Here is a 16813-nt window from a genome sequence, read left to right on the forward strand (position 1 = left end):
AAGGGTGTAGAGCTGGTCCACTGTTCCACGGCCGGGACGAAAACCACACTGCTCCTCCTCAATCTGAGGCTCGACTTCCTGACGGACCCTCCTCTCCAGCACCCCTGAATAGACCTTACCAGGGAGGCTGAGGAGTGTGATCCCTCGGTAGTTGGAACACACCCTCCGGTCCCCCTTTTTAAAAAGAGGGACTACCACCCCGGTCTGCCAATCCAGAGGCACTCTCCCTGTTGACCACGCGATGTTGCAGAGGCGTGTCAACCAGGACAGCCCCACAACATCCAGAGCCTTGAGGAACTCCGGGCGGATCTCATCCACCCCTGGGGCTTTGCCACCGAGGAGCTTTTTAACCACATCGGTGACTTCAACCACAGAGATAGGAGAACCCACCTCAGAGTCCCCAGGCTCTGCTTCCTCCAAGGAAGGCGTGTTGGTGGAGTTGAGGAGGTCTTCGAAGTACTCTGCCCACCGGTTCACAACGTCCCGAGTCGAAGTTAGCAGCGACCCATCCCCACTGTACACAGTGTTAGTGGTGCACTGCTTCCCCCTCCTGAGACGTCGGATGGTGGACCAGAATTTCCTCGAAGCCGTCCGGAAGTCGGCTTCCATGGCCTCACCGAACTCCTCCCACGCTCGGGTTTTTGCCTCGGCGACCACCGAAGCCGCGGTCCGCTTGGCCAGTCGATACCCGTCAGCTGCCTCTGGGGTCCCACATGCCATAAAGGCTCGATAGGACTCCTTCTTCAGCTTGACGGCATCCCTTACTGCTGGTGTCCACCAGCGAGTACGGGGATTGCCGCCACGACAGGCACCAACCACCTTACGGCCACAACTCAGATTGGCCGCCTCAACAATAGAGGCACGGAACATGGTCCACTCGGACTCAATGTCCCCCGCCTCCCCCGGAACATGGGAAAAGCTCTGTCGGAGGTGGGAGTTGAAACTCCTTCTGACAGGGGATTGCGCCAGACGCTCCCAACAAACCCTCACTATACGTTTGGGTCTGCCAGGACGGACCGGCATCTTCCCCCACCATCGGAGCCTACTCACCACCAGGTGGTGATCAGTTGACAGCTCCGCCCCTCTCTTCACCCGAGTGTCCAGAACATGCGGCCGCAAATCCGATGATACAACTACAAAGTCGATCATTGAACTGCGGCCAAGGGTGTCCTGGTGCCAAGTGCACATATGGACACCCTTATGTTTGAACAAGGTGTTCGTTATGGACAATCCGTGAAAGGGTTTAATAGTGAAGTGACGCCCAGTTTACTATTGTATCGTTACCGCCTGGTGTTAACACGTGTAGTTATTTACAATCAGAGTCATCTTTATTCTTCAAATATGGAAAAACACACAAGGAATTTGTCTCTGGTAGTATGCCAGTGAAATGTAGTGAGAGGGTGAACAGCGAAATGTTTTTCTACGAAATAGCAGAGGTTGACCTGTTAACCTTTGCAGCCGCCTGTTGCCATTCGTAGGATACAAAAAAAAATTAAGCTTCAACTCAATCCACATGAAGTATATTTGTGAGAGAATTCAGACACGTTCATTCATATTTTGGTGGATTTGGTGTACTTTTGGGGACATTTTGTTTGGTGGAATGCCTTGAGATTTTTTTTGGACATTGGACACAACTACACCACACTTTGAAATTCTTAATGCATGCATATATTGGAACATCATTTAAAATCAAATTCAAAAAGCGAATTAAAACATTATGGTTGTGAATCTGATGTCAGAACTCCAGATATTTCGGCTCCAGACATATGCCCCGTCATACTACATGGACGCTTACATTGTCAGTGAACACCACGCCCAGCTTCCAGATCTGGTATTTGGCATCAATGGAGTTCAGCCTGTGGACAAATTCAAATAACAATGGATGTGTCCTGGAGATCAAATCCTTTTGTCACCCCAATAAGATTTGTGTCATCTTTCATCAGGTTCATCAACACCATGTACTCACACAGCAGCCAGGTAGCTGTCTTTTCGGGGCTTCCTTTTTTTATGAGCATCACTGAAGTCCAGAGCGGCCTTGTCCAAACCCAAAAGTTCGCTGATCCGGTCATGACCATAAAATTCTCCGTATTTATCCATCACCTGTGTAAAAATCACAGTACAATTCTGTTGATACATTTCATAGAAATATTGAAAGTGGAATTTTCCATATTAAACCGTCCAAGACACCTACCTTTCGTTTCACAAACTTATCCCAGTAATTGTTTGGGAAAGACCTAAAAACAGGAAAGCAAAAAAAAGTTGAAATAACTAGACACGTCAAATGTTCCTTAAACTGCTGCAAAGCTGCAATGACAAAAAAATTTTAAAAAGCGCTGTATTAATTAGATCTTAAACAGGACTACAATTGATTGGAGCACAGTTTGGAGAATTTCAAAAGTCTCTCAATAAAGTGCCCGATAAAGGCCACTTACTGTGTGTTGATAACCAGTCTGTCCCACTGTCCTTTGATGTCATCCTCAGATGGCTGCTCTGTTATGTAAAGCCCATCAAACTCCAACTTCCTGGCTACCTCCTTTTCACGCTTAAAGATCACCAATGGAACCTATAGAAGACATTTTCCCCGTATGCACAATATTTGTCCAACTCACACACATGCACACCGAAGAGACAGCGCTGTGTATGTACGGTAGTTGCGGAATTCAGTGAATAAATAATTCATTTTCATCATTTATTTATTTCGATTACAATGAGACAGACGACGATCGACGGATCTGCAGATTTGACAATTCCGAAGGCACGAGAACACTCCTCTTTTCATCTTCTAGGAAGGAGTCGGTTTTGTCTCCGAGGCGTTTTTTTTTTTTTTTTTGGACACACTGAAATGTGAACATTTCACTAATATGCAACTACAGTTAACCACCAGAAATTCAAAAAATGTGTCTGGAAATGAAGGATCAAAGGAGCACACTCCACGGTGTGGTGGTGGGTCAGACCTCTGTTGAAGTTGACCCTTGCAAAACCAGACCAAACAATGTTTGTCATTGTCCTCCCTCAAAATTTTTTTTAAAAGCAACATTTTGTAGGGCCGGCACGGTGGACGACTGCTTAGCACATCTGACGCACAGCAGGGTTCAATTCCAGCTCCGGCTTTCCTGTGTGGCGTTTGCATGTTTCCCCCCGCCCCTGCGTGGGTTCACCCACACATTCCAAAAACATGCATGGCAAGTCAATGGAACACTCTATATGGTGCGAGTGTGAGCGTGGATGGTTGTTCGTCTACGTGTGCCTTGCGATTGGCTGACAACCAGTTCAGGGTGTCCCCCGCCTACTACCCGAAGTCAGCTGGGATAGGTAGGCTCCAGCACACTCCGCGACCCTTGTGAGGGTAAGCGGACCAGAAATGAATATTGCTGTGGTTCCTTCATGGTGACATAGGCCTTTAAACTCTGTGAACCATGTGGCTGGGTGCAAAAAAAATTCTCATACTGCATACCTTGAGACAGTAATAGCCAATGATGCAGAAGAAAGAGATGACTGTATGAAGGATAGCCAAGATCCGCAGTGTTGGCTCCATGTAACCGCTGCCCTCCTCCAAGACGAAATGAACCATAGCCAACTTCAAGGGCTCTCCGAGATCATCCGTGACCCCGTCTTTCATCTCGACCACTGGCTCACCATCCAGTGGATCCCACTGAATGGTGCGGTCTGGTTGGCTCTTTGGGATCGCTTCCTCAGTCACTGATGAGGATGTAGAAACCTGAATATAACAATTCATTGATGACAATGAATAGAACAGTTCGGAATCATGTTGAATGGGCGAAAAGAATGAAGGGTTTTACATTTCTAGACAATAAAAATAAATAAAAGTGCATTGATGGGTCGCTCAAAGAAAGGGGCTAATCATGCCATTATATTATAAGGATGACGTGATTTAAACAGTTTGGTGGACAAAGGGCTTTACTTTTGTTTATTTTTTTACCTCCAAGTATTTTTGTAAGGAGTCAAACACCAGGCAATGAGCAAAAAATTCTTGACATTTTTAAAAAAAATTTAATTATTATTATTACTGCTCAGGCAAATGAATATGTTTTGTGTCAAGGGGAAGGTCGCAGTTCAAAGCAAAATTCGAGGTAGCGATAAAGGGCCTTCGCAATTCTGGCCATGCTGCAGTGCTAGCAAACCGGAATATGAAGTATATCTATATGTATATGTAAATGAAGTATATCAGATAAAAATTTAGTTCAAGAAAATATGACCTCTATAAAAGACCAAAAATTTGGCAAAATTTCAAAGGAAATTAAAAATGGCCGACTACCTGTTGAGATTAGAGGGATCCAGAGACTTTATTTTAGGTCTATTAGGGCTGTTACAGATGTCTCAGGCGTTAGGTTTATGTTGGTGCAAAGTTCAATTGGAGCTGTTTCATAAAAAATTGTAGTGGGTGAAACAAAGCGGGGTTTTTCAATAACTGTATAGAATAAACTTTTTTTTTTTTTAATCGAGTTGAGATGAGTAGCACAGTAACAGTATTTGGCAACATAAAAAGCTTTGCTTTTACATTGCTTGAAATTTTCTTTTATCCCCAGATGTTTTCAACTGAAAATTGGAATTTTGAATATAATTCCATATTGCTATCACTGCGACTGTCAGTAAGATTACGCCAGTCACTTCAAGCTTCTTGAATTAGATTTCTAAAAAAAAAGAAAAAAAGATTGGTTTTATGTTTCCATGTTGTTGGATTTATTATTTTTAGTCATCATACATTCGCTTATGCCTGACATGATAAATTGATTATGCTTGCAAAGAAGAACGCTTATGCTTGCAATCATTAATTGACTATGCCTGCAATGAAGAACGCTTCTGCTTTTCATAAAGCAGGGGTGGGCAAACTTTTTGGCTCGTGTGCCGCATTGACTTTTAAAATTTGACAGAAGGGCCAGGTCAGCACGAGCTACGGTACATTAAAAAAATGCATTTGTTGACAGTCCATATCAAACGTACTGTATTAATATACTTTTTTAAATGACAACAGTGTTGTTGATGACCTATTTTAGCCTGTGCATTGCTGCAGATGGGTTGTGATCAGACCAGTAGTAGTAGAATGATACAGAGGTCCTCGGTGGTCGAAAAAGATCCCCTCCCCCTCCCCGTGTTCTGCAACTTATAGTCAATGCGCCACCAGGCGGTGAAATGCCTGTCATTACAAGTCCAATAGAAATGAATGCAACAATTCACATCACACCTTAATTGTGGACCAACCTTCGGTGGGCCGGATTAAAAGGACCAGCGGGCCGGATTAAAAGAACCAACGGGCCGGATTCGGCCCGCGGGCCATAGTTTGCCCACCACTGTCATAAAGATACATTCTTTATTATGTACTCACATTTTATCCATTATATGCTCACTTTTATAATCAAGAATGCATAGTGCACTGTGTGGAAGTTAAGTGACGCAACCACCCTTCCGAGGACGTGGTTGGGAAGAGATAAGTGTTAAGACTAAACAACGAGCAAGGGTGAACAGTGAATGGAGCCATCAACACCAGCTGCGGCGTGATGTTTTTGTGACAATTGCACACATGTATGTAATTTGCACTCACATACACACATATAGTCAAACAAGTTCAGTGTGCGTTCAACAGCCCCCACCCTTTAGGTTGGAGACACCTATGTAGTAGCTTTCCCAATAAATGAGGAGGTGAAGGGGGAGATCGTTAGGGTTACGTGCCGAGAACTGAAACCGAACGCTTCTCCTCGTTCCCTCCTGGTACCAGAATCAAGTCACCTGTCTCTTATTTATTCCCGAGTGTCGAATTGGACAAACCTGACACATGTGCAACATTGACAATTACCTTGTAGAATAGGAGAATGAAGTTGATGGCAAATGCAACTAAGAGAGCCAGCATCCTCATGTTGTAAAAGTTCCTTGCAAAATAGTTCTGTGGGGAGGAACAAAAGATACATGATTTTAAACTTGCTGACAAAGAAAGAAAGAAAAAAAAAGGAAAGTTCTATGTACCAGGACTTTCCGCTGATAGGCAACGAGCTTCTTTGAGAGTGCTGACTCCTGTAAATCAGGTTCGTCCTTCGAGATCTTACGCCTTTTCATTTTTGACTTCATCTTCTCATGTTTATCTTCATGTTCACTCCTGAAACTTACAAAATGGTTTCAAAACATTTTCGAGGCATTGTCGCGCACACACACACACACACGCAAATTAATTATCCAATCTAGACTTATGTGGCAAAAAAAAACAAACTATTACTTACTTTCTCTTTGCTTCACATGCCTTCTCTGGTATGGTTTCCTTCTTCTCCAAGGAAGAGATCTTTGACTAAAAGGGGGTTGAAAAAAAAAAAACACGAATTTGACTATAATCTATATTATCAGCATAAAAAGCCCCCCCCCCCCACCCTCACTAGTCATAAATACTGTGACTTAACTGTGTGAAATTACTGTTAGAGGAATCTATAAGCTAAATTGTATCATGTTTAAAGTTTCATTTATTTGAATCAGAAAAGGCGCCAATGTACTGGTGGTTCAATGTTTAAAACAGGTAACCAATCACTACCGAAAGGGCCGGACTGGGGGTGCGGTATGCAAATATCGGGGGCAGTGTTTTCCTTGTATGTTACAATAAAAGCTTGAATTGGCAGGAAGGGAGCTCGAGTGTGATCGCGGAGCAACTAACCGTCGTTCGCTCTCAGAGATCCGCTTCTGCCGATATTGAAGACAATTTTCCTGTGTGCCGAGTCGTTACTTTAACTTTGTCCGAGAAATCTCTGACAATTACCCACAGGTATTTCCTTAAATAGCTTTAATAGGACATTCGCGCGGGCAGGCACCTCACGGATTCTCTGCATTGCTCACTCCACAAATTCTAAGTGTTCATATAATCTAGACCAGTTGTTCTTAACCTGGTTTCGATCGAACACCAGGGGTTCAGGGAATTGGTCTCAAGGGTTCGACGGAGCCTCTGCCATGGAGGTGAAGACACACCTGACTCAAGATGTCAAATAGTTATGACGCGCCCGCTTGGCCATCTACGGCTGCAGATGATCACATGATATTGCTTGTCCAATCAGTGAAGTGGGAAATTTTGTTCGCTCAGTAGTCACCGTGTGACTGTCGTGATAGTACGTCATACAATTAAAAAATATATAGATATACTTATGCCATGTAATTTTCTTTACTTTTTTCAGTTTTTAATAAATTTGTTTTTTTATGTCTTGAATTTGTAAAAAAAATATATATCATTTTTATTTTTCACCAAGGAAGGGTTCGGTGAACGTGCATATGAACTGGTTGAGTTATGTACCTCTAACAAGGTTAACAACCACTGATCTAGACACTCTTGTTCACGTTCATGGTTTGTTCTTGGTCTTCTTTTCTTGCGTTTAAGTATCATTTACATTGCATGCTCTTTTCGTTTGGGTAAATTGGATTCCTTGCTAGTTCATGACAAGAGATTTTCCGTTTATTTCTTACCGTGCCGGTCGCAAGCGATTTGTTCTTTCGTTCTTTGTTGTCGGCGACCTTTATTATACTTTGTCGATCTTGCATTTTTTTGTAAATAAATCCCTTGTTTAACCTGAAATGTGTCTATGTTTATGAAAAACTCTGACTGAGAAGCTGCGGAGTATCTGTGACGCCATTTGGCAGTCAAGCTCCGTATGGCAAGTCGATTTATTTAACTTCATTGCTACATGCATAATAATTAGGCACACTGCCTATTTATTAATAGGTGGCAACATTTTGTGTGGTTTTTTTTCACATTTCAAAGCATTACTTCGTCTAGACCTGAGTTGATATAACTGCTCTCTTTTTCATGCTCACCTGATGCCTTTGTCTGGGCTCAGGAGGAGGTGCTGTTAAGGCAGAACAAGAGGGTGGAGAAGGAAGTGGGGAGTTGAGAATTTCTGTGAGACTGGCATTGGGGTTGTGGGGACTGATTTTATATTGTCCTCCCTCCCTCCGTAAGTCGAGGCCAAAAATGTCTGACAGCAACTCAGTGTCACTGGTATTAACAGCCAAGTACGACAAGTCCTCCTTCACTGAGCTCCTGTCAGATGATTTTCTCTCTTTGTCCTCCCCCTCCAGTCTGACACCATCCTGGGTCGGGTCAGGCATGTTAGCCAGTAGCTCAGACACCTGAGGAGTGTGGCATTAGTGTGGGAAAAACTGTTGAGAATGGACGGATGAGCTATGTCGACTCCATACCTTGATGCTCTTGGCGCCATCAACCAGATTGCTTCCAAATATATTATTGTAAAATATTCTGCAAAATCCTCGCACCACACTGAAGGCTATATGAAGGAGGCCCTGCAACACAGACCAGTAGAATGAAACCAGGGTGGTGACCATGTCTTTTGATGTCATGCTCTTGATCTTCTTCATCCGCTTCTTCAAACTCTTCATGGACAACACCTGAGAAAGGAGATGAAAACTGTAAGCTTGGTTTTTCTATGCTGGTGTATTCAGCATACAACCGTATTTTTCGGATTATAAATCAGTTTTTTTCATAGTTTGGCCGGGGGTGCGACGTATACTCACTCTGGTGCGACTTATGAGTGAAATTATTAACACATTAATATATCATTTCACATGTTATTTTCACACTAAACCGCAAGAGGGCGATCGAGGCTTGTGTTGATAAGTCGGACAATGAGTGACGTAAGCAATGTAGAATAGCAAGCGCCACATCTTCTACCTTCAAAGTTGGCAGACTTGTTTCAAACAGACGCAGAGGATGAAGATTTTATTGGATTTAGGGATTTGGAGAGACACTGATGGTTTGGTAAATCTGTTAGCATATTTTTTATGCAATAGTTATCTGAATAAGTCTTAATATGTTATGTGAGCATACCAGGCATATTCGTTGTTTCTGCGTCATGCAACGTTGGCTTGGAACATACTTATTCAGCCTGTCGTTCTCTATTTTTATTTTTATTTGCCTTTCAAGATGACATGTCTGTTCTTGGGATTGGATTTTATCACATAAATGTCCCCCCAAAATGAGACTTATACTAAGGAGTGACTTATCATCCGGAAAATACGGTACTTAGATATTCAGTCACTTATGCTGACATGCAACATAGAATAGAACTAGCTGGTTCGCCGCCCTACGGGCGGCTCATCAGCTAGTTCCTGCGGAAGACTGGTAAGGTGGGCCTTCGGCCCACAAAAGTGTTGTTGCTTGATTCAACTTTTTGTTCATCTTCATTGCTTATCGCGAAAATAAAGAGATGTTTAGCTCTACTATTTAACTAACAATTTCATTGCAATGCTTGTGGGTAGACAACATTTTTTCGCTAAGATGCCCGCGCGATCGTAGTGAGCCACTGCCTGAGCGGCGCAGTGGCGGCGCGCAGTGGCGGCGCGCAGTGGCGGCGCGCAGCGGCGCGGTGAAGTAGGTACGTTTTGAAAAGGGACAGACGGAAGGACAGACCGCGTACGGGACGACGCGCAATATATACATAGAAGTAATATTTCTTGATTTATTTCCATTGACTTTAGGATGGAAAACACAATTATAGTTACAATTAGTGTGTACAAAAAGTGCTATATGAATAAAGCATTGTTTATTTATTGGTACGAGCTTCAATATGACTGGTACTGAGAAGTGAGTTAGCATTCAATTTGGTTGTTTGAAGGCAGATTGTGGAGCAAGATAATTTCCCCAAACCAGTACTGCAAGTACTAACTTAGAATTGCAATTGTCCACTCTATCATTTTTGATTATTCATGATGTTGTTGTATTCTTTTGTAATCCGACTCACTTAAATGATTAAACTGTAAAATACCTCAACAACATGCATTAGTTGAATAGCTGTACGCTTGCATCTTTGCACATCATATCCATTTTATAACTAACTACAATTCGAGGGCCTGACCTTAATCAATAGGATCACATTGAACTGCAGCGCTTTTAGAGCCATGCGGACCATGGTCACTGAAAAGAAGCTTGTCTCGGGATTTTCCACATCTGGCCTCTCTTGGTCACTGTCCTCTTTCGCAGCTGAACGCTCGCCAGTGTCTGACATCTGAGCGGCCAGTTGCATTTCAAAGATGGTGTCCTCACAGAAATTGACAAACAATTCCATCTTTTCCTTCTCGCCTCCTTCATTGACCACATCAAAGATGAACTGGCGCTTGGATTCTTTGACCTAAGGTTAGTTTACATAAGAAAAAAAATGTTGAGACTTGACAAAGCAAACCCTGAAAGTAGGTCAATCCACTTGAAGTAGCATAGATTAAAACTCATTCAGTACCAGCCAATTCTGGACCAAGTCTGAAAAGACGTTTCAAAACGTCTTTGGGAGTGAATGAGTTAAATTAAAATCTTACCTGAGGTTTCTCCCACTGTGTTCGACTGGACTCACTGATCTCAAAGTAGACCCTTTCAATACGCTTAGCACTGCCCATGATTTCAATCCTACCCAGGTAGGGTTGGAAGTAGTTGAGAACACTCTCCGCCAACTCCAGGAAGGTGTGCAGTCGGTTGTCATGAGGCATATGCTCTGACAAGTTGGTCAACAACACAGCCACATTGAAGCCAATGTCCTTTGAATCACAGTAGTGTCATTCTCAGTGGATTTTATTTTCAAACATTTCTCACCACACAGACCATGACAATGATATTCATTTATGAAAAGCTGCGTCCAAAACAAATAATGAAGCAAGACTAATGTATTACTGGAAAATCCATTGTTGCAAATGTGCGAATAGCTGCTGACTAAATTATATGCACTCTGCAATGGACTATGATAGACCAGTATGTCTCAAAATCAATGCTGCATAATCCATCAAGTAGCTGTTGATATGTGAATCACCTACAGTACGTTAGAAAATTACATGGGAATGGGTCAGAGTGTAAATTACACATAGAGAGTGCAGTAAAGCCAATTTTTATTTTTATTACCTTAGCTGGTTCATGGAAGCGCTCCACAAATTCCTCATAGTGCAGGAGTTCATTTTCATCCGTTTCGGCACAGGAGAGAAGGAACTCGGTCTCAGACTGTGTGTAGTGCTTATGGTTCTCCATTGCCTTCTGGAAGTCCCTCTTGGATATTAAACCTTTCATTTCATTTGTTCATCAATACCATTAGAATTATCAGATGTGACACATTCACAGTTTCTGGAAAGAGACACTTGCCTTTTCCATCAGGGTCGTACTCTTTAAAGGCATCTGAGGAGGTGACATCTTTCAGCTTGAGGAACATATCAAAGAACTTCAAAATCATTTCGACATTGTTGGATGATTCCACCAGCATGTCAACCATCTGCTTTCCAATGGTCCCATTCACCACATTGCCTGCCGATATAAAACAGCGCTGACATTTACAGTATATGTTCAAATAAAAACAAAACTGATATTTCTGTAGAAATGAGTGATGGGTTAGTGATGATATGTGGCAGTGCTGAGCCTGCTCCGTCTTCTATTCATCATTAACGTTGCATCCAAATTCAATGAATAGTGTTTTATGTCATGCGAATCTGCATTTTCTCCCATCAACTGATATTTATATGTCAATACTGGAGCATAAGAGATAAAATCGATAACCCAGTAGCTGGCTATGTCATTTTTTTCTATTGTTACTAGATAGCCCATGAGTATAAGATGATCGTCATACCCTCCATCATTGAAAGCAACATGACCACCATGTCTTTCTGAAGATCCATAAGTTCTTTCAGTAACTCAATCTGACTCGAGTCCTGAAGGGAAAACAAATAGCATCCAGTCATTTCTTCGAGCACACCAACAAACTAACCAACAGTGTAATCTCAGTTCACTAACTCCCTTGTTTATGAAGAAATCAGCTGACAAGCCACATTTTCAAACAAAACTCGCTATGGTTCATGAGCTGTGCTTCAGTCAAGCAAAAAGGACCGACAGAGGTTTCCATCGGACATTTGCGGCAAAAATTGCATTTGTGAACATTAATTAAGGGATACCAACACAGTTGCAGAGCAAATTACGTTTCTGAACATAGGTTCTACTGTTGTAGTAATTCTGGAAAATAAAGCATACTTAATGAATAAAAAGACGATGAAAGATGAGTGTATTTTATGGTATATCACTATAATTTTAAAAAAATAATAAAAATTTGCTTAAAATAAATGATCAATTCTACTTCATTCAGCCACTATTTTTATTTCAGTAGAACATACCTGGGACAATTTCATCTGCATATGAGCAAAGACATGGAGAAATCCAACTACAGCATCCCACAGACGACTGTGTGCCAAACTCTGCTGATTGCCAGTACATGGACCCTGTCACAAGCAAAAAAACAAACAAAAAAAGTACCGGTAGTTTCTAATATTCATCTGTATGAATCGAAATCTGCCCATGCAGTGATGTTTACAAGATGGTATCCATTTCAAGAAATCATTAAAACTCATTCAGTACCAGCCAATTCTGGACCAAGTCTGAAAAGACGTTTAAAAACGTCTTTGGGAGTGAATGAGTTAAAAGGTTCTATGAACCTGTCTGGATTATCGTACCTGGATATACTCTGTGAGTGTGTTGAACACCTGCTTGGCAACATTAATTGCCTTTGAGAAGTTCCTCTGTCCCTGCTCATCAATTACATCCTTGCCAGAGTAATACCAGTAGAAATCACTAATAGACTCCTGCGAACAAAGGGACAGGAGAAGCGGAGATTAGTCAGGTCTAATATAATTAGGCTTCCACGTAAGTTTGTGGTGTCAAAGAAAAAAAATCATGAATACTGCAATCAAAGTAAGAGTAGCACAATCGTGTACCGCAAGTTGACTCCGTGAGACTAACAGGTAGGTAGTTGGAAAAGTGCTAGCGTAACAATTGATCAATTTATTACAGCAGTTCCTCAAGCTTTGGGATGGAATGATATTCTGTGACAAAGCACATAACTCCATTTACTCAGATATCAAATCTGAATGACTACACTAACCACACATGTTTCGGGTGGGTTTCAATTAAAGCCAAACCTAAAGACAACAACTGTTCCTCAAAACTATTTTGGAAATTTACGGATGTGTCAGTAGTCTCTCGCTAGTGATTGTACATTTACGTGCTTTTATGTTGGTTATTTATCTTATTTATCTATAATCAATTTAGCCTAACCCTGACGGCAACCACACCGAACATAAATATACAGTCCGAGAGTATGAGTTTTACAACCTACTCCAAATGAATACATTCTGAGAAAAACATTCACTTTTAAAATGAAAACTACGGGTACCAACCTGTACTCTTAGGAGGTAGTCAACAGTCGAGATGATGATGTTGACGGTTGTATTGTTACCTGTTTGAGTCCTTAAATAGTTCTGGAAATCTGCAATGACAAAGGTATGTAAAAACATAAAGTTGAATATTAAGGTCGTGAAAGGCGAATTGAGAAAAATACCTGAGTTGTGTCCTTCACAGAGAAGCTGAAGGAAGCGGAAGAGGTCACAGGTAAACTTATCATCCTGCATAACCTTCTCACCTGTCCCAAACAGAAGAAACACACACAGAGACCACACAGACACAAAACACACACACACACACACACACACACATGTATTTACAATACAAAAAGACACATGCAGACAAAAATAAGCTGGTAATCCCAAGGACATGGTATGCAAATACAAAGTAGGTAAAATAATGTATGTACACATTTATACACTTCCATTTAGAAAAAAGGCATTCACAAAAAAGTCATGGACTACAGCAGTGTTTCTCAAACCCCGTGTGCTGCAGGAAAATATCCAATTTGTATGTAACGGAGTGATATATTGCGATTATTAAATTATGACGGAAGTGACGCAACAGCGCACGGTATGGCACCAGCTTCCCGCCGTAGTTCAGGCAGAGCTACCAGGGAAGTCACAGGGTAAGTCAGGTTTTATTGACGGTCCGGATTCATTCTAGTTTAATTACAATATTTCTCTTTGTTTTCCCTTTTTCTACGGCGCTGTGTATTTAATTAGTTCCCGGAATTGTTCCGAGTCCACATTGCTTTTTGTGTCGTCATTTCATTTAAGTTTTGTCGAATGAAAGTTTTTATCCATTGAGTTAACAGGTGTTTTTTTGTTGCGCAGTTATTTTCTAGACTGAAAAGCCCCGTGACTTCACCTATCTTGCCATACTGTGTTGCAGCTAATGCTTCTTTCCTTTTGATTGTACTGTATATAGTTTTTCGTGCTGTTTTTCATTTGACTATTAGTGTGGCTGGCGTTTACCCGCACGGTTCATTGCGGCCGCCATTACTGTGCATTGTGCAGCCGTTCTGCTGCGTGTGATGCGTTCAGCGGCATCACGTAGATGCCAGTGAAAGTGTTTTTTTTCCTTTTCTTTGTAAATGGTTAATATACGATCACCTATGTTGTATATTTTGTTTTGTTGTGCAGTTAGTTTCTTATGGATGATGTTTAGTTCAGGAGAGCTACCAGGGAAGTCACAGGTTATTTTCTAGACTGAAAAGCCCCGTGACTTCACCTATCTTGCCATACTGTGTTGCAGACAATAAAAAAGGGAAAAGCCACATCCTAGTGTCTGGTATTCTTGAAGCGGCAGCGACGTGGAGCTCGAGACCATCATAGCTGTGACCGCCGTCACATGTATACATGCCTGTGTGGTCTGTTGCCCAGAAAGTAATCATGTAGTACCCTCCCATACCGCTAGGGAGCAGTAACAGCTGGACAATTGCCATGTGTTTAGACGAGAGACAAGCGAATTTGTGACGCATGAATGCAGGACGACGGTGAAAAAATAGATATGAAAGATGATAAAATACTTTTTCTTTGTGTTCATTTGATTCCAATTCAAGCTGTTATAACGTCATTGTTCAATGTTAAAAACGGTTATAGTAACAATATAACACGTTAATTGTTATAATGAGTTGCCTTGGCTCAAAAAAGTTTGAAAAACACTGGAATATAGAATATAGCAAGAGACAACAAACCATGAAGCAGTACAGACAAGAAAAATGTGTTTTAAAAAAACAGTAATATTAGAATCGAGTCATTGAAATGTGAATAGAATACAATCATCTAAATAGATCATTGTTCTCGAACCCATTTGATGCAATATTTCTGGGTGAGTGGTGAAGAGCCAGAAAATGTCTAAGTGGACAGGTCTTTAAATTGCAGCATGTTATAGTCAGTCGTACTGTGAGGGGAAAATGTAAATCAGTAAGTAGTCAAAAATACATTTGCAAAGGCAAAATAGATGACTGATAAAAAGCTGCTTTAAACCACAAAATTCAAAGAAAGGATCTTCGGAGAATGGCGCAACACAACAAATAAGAATTATAGAGTACAATCACATAAAACAAGAACATAACATCAATACAAATGACAACAAAGAGGACCAGGCAGGGGGCAATTTCAATTTATGTTGCAGACACAAATTAAGTAAATGACACAAAATACTTTATGGTAGGAAACGTTTTCGCTATCTGTTGTGTTGTTAATATCAATTCTGAAAGTGGTTATTGGTGGCCCTCTAAAGATGGGAAACATTTTAAATATCTACTTTTTTTACAGCAAAGATATCCGCACCCTGCTATATATTTTTTCGTTATTGTACTCACTATTTTTGGAGCTATTTATATTAACTTTATTATTATTATTTAGGATTTATAATTAAATTATTTATTACAAGACCTTACCATATATAGTTTTCAATTTGATGTGTATACGCAGCACTTTTTACATCATCATCTCAACCGGGGGGGTGGGGCGGGGGCTGAACCATTTTTGGCTGGAGATCTACTTTTCGATCATGATGTGCGTTAGTTTAACGGTAGCATGTACGGCGGAGTGTAAATCGATTTGTCATGCCTAGAGTAAAATGCTCAGATGCTACGTTCGTAACTAATTCAGTGCAAAGGATGCCAGCTTGCACTGTGTGATCGTACGTTATGAAAAACTCACTCCTCGGAGCCTTTTAAAGCTGCTCCGCTTCCACAAGAAGGAGGCTGATTGCCTTGTGCAACCATCTAGCTCTGCCTCTGGTTATCAAGGTAATTGGTTATGCAGTACTGCGGCAAAGTCAGCCCATCCTCGCTTTTAGAACGGACCACCCCTCCGCAAAACAGGCTAAGTTCTTGGGTGCTTAAACACTGAGATGTGCTGCATTTCTAAATCCTTGGAGTATTTTGATAAAAATAATTCTAAAGCCAGGTAGTTAAGACACCTGAGACCTGTTTTGAATTGTGAAAAATGTGTATGTCTCCTTTAAAATCATTAACAAAGCTGTGTGGTGACTCAAGTGACTGATGCAAGTGGTAATCTGATTTAGTTGGCGCATTTCTCTCTAAGTTGGTAAATATTACAGAGTCAAGATGTGCCATGCTCACAGATCTCTGTAAAAAGAGTGACTCTCATAATTAAAGCAAAAGGTGCTAATGCGACACCCTTGGAACATATTTTTTCTACGTTTTACCTGATCCTTCCTCAGTGATCATTCCGAGTCCTTCTGCTTTGTTCTGTCTCTCAAATGCATTTAGATCTAGAACACTGAGAAAAAGTGTCATATTGTCAAAACTCTAACTCAACATGCAAACAAACAAAGTTAAAGGAACACTCAAGTGGTCATTCGTAATGTCGGGTTAATTTACAGTATTTTCCGCACTAAAAGGCGCACTTAAAAGCCTTCCATTTTCTTGAAAGTTCACAGCGCACCATAAAATCCGATGCGCCTTATGTATGGTTATTACGGTAATATGTCAACCCCAAAATGGCTCCTTGCGCGAGACATGCTAACAACGCACATTTCAAACTTAAGGCGATCGGGTTACGCAGTTGAACACGGAAATAGAGCAGCGGCAAGAGAGTTCAACGTTATCGAGTCAATATTCGAACTTGCTGTTGGTTAAGT

General features: G+C 41.4%; 1 protein-coding gene across 4 annotated transcripts in view; it reads right to left on the bottom strand.

Annotated features, from left to right (window-relative positions):
• The window catches only part of ryr2a (ryanodine receptor 2a (cardiac)), a 98766-nt gene that overhangs the window by 8628 nt on the left and 73325 nt on the right, over window positions 1-16813 (bottom strand). For 2 of the 4 annotated variants that reach the window (XM_052070951.1, XM_052070950.1), the window contains exons 88-108: window positions 16379-16452; window positions 15142-15207; window positions 13353-13433; window positions 13192-13280; window positions 12469-12597; window positions 12133-12237; window positions 11595-11676; window positions 11117-11275; window positions 10883-11037; window positions 10309-10524; window positions 9855-10127; window positions 8182-8388; window positions 7798-8112; window positions 6231-6295; window positions 5980-6115; window positions 5813-5899; window positions 3455-3718; window positions 2433-2563; window positions 2192-2234; window positions 1967-2100; window positions 1796-1856 (exon numbers count right to left, since the gene is read on the bottom strand). In XM_052070951.1, coding sequence (XP_051926911.1) covers window positions 1796-1856; window positions 1967-2100; window positions 2192-2234; window positions 2433-2563; window positions 3455-3718; window positions 5813-5899; window positions 5980-6115; window positions 6231-6295; window positions 7798-8112; window positions 8182-8388; window positions 9855-10127; window positions 10309-10524; window positions 10883-11037; window positions 11117-11275; window positions 11595-11676; window positions 12133-12237; window positions 12469-12597; window positions 13192-13280; window positions 13353-13433; window positions 15142-15207; window positions 16379-16452 — 2872 coding nt within the window. The remainder of the gene's footprint in view (window positions 1-1795; window positions 1857-1966; window positions 2101-2191; window positions 2235-2432; window positions 2564-3454; window positions 3719-5812; window positions 5900-5979; window positions 6116-6230; window positions 6296-7797; window positions 8113-8181; window positions 8389-9854; window positions 10128-10308; window positions 10525-10882; window positions 11038-11116; window positions 11276-11594; window positions 11677-12132; window positions 12238-12468; window positions 12598-13191; window positions 13281-13352; window positions 13434-15141; window positions 15208-16378; window positions 16453-16813) is intronic. The other 2 variants (XM_052070953.1, XM_052070952.1) reach the window with 1 other exon arrangement.

The sequence above is a fragment of the Hippocampus zosterae genome, chromosome 7 (genome assembly GCF_025434085.1).
Source record: "Hippocampus zosterae strain Florida chromosome 7, ASM2543408v3, whole genome shotgun sequence".
Taxonomy (NCBI): Eukaryota; Metazoa; Chordata; class Actinopteri; order Syngnathiformes; family Syngnathidae; genus Hippocampus; species Hippocampus zosterae.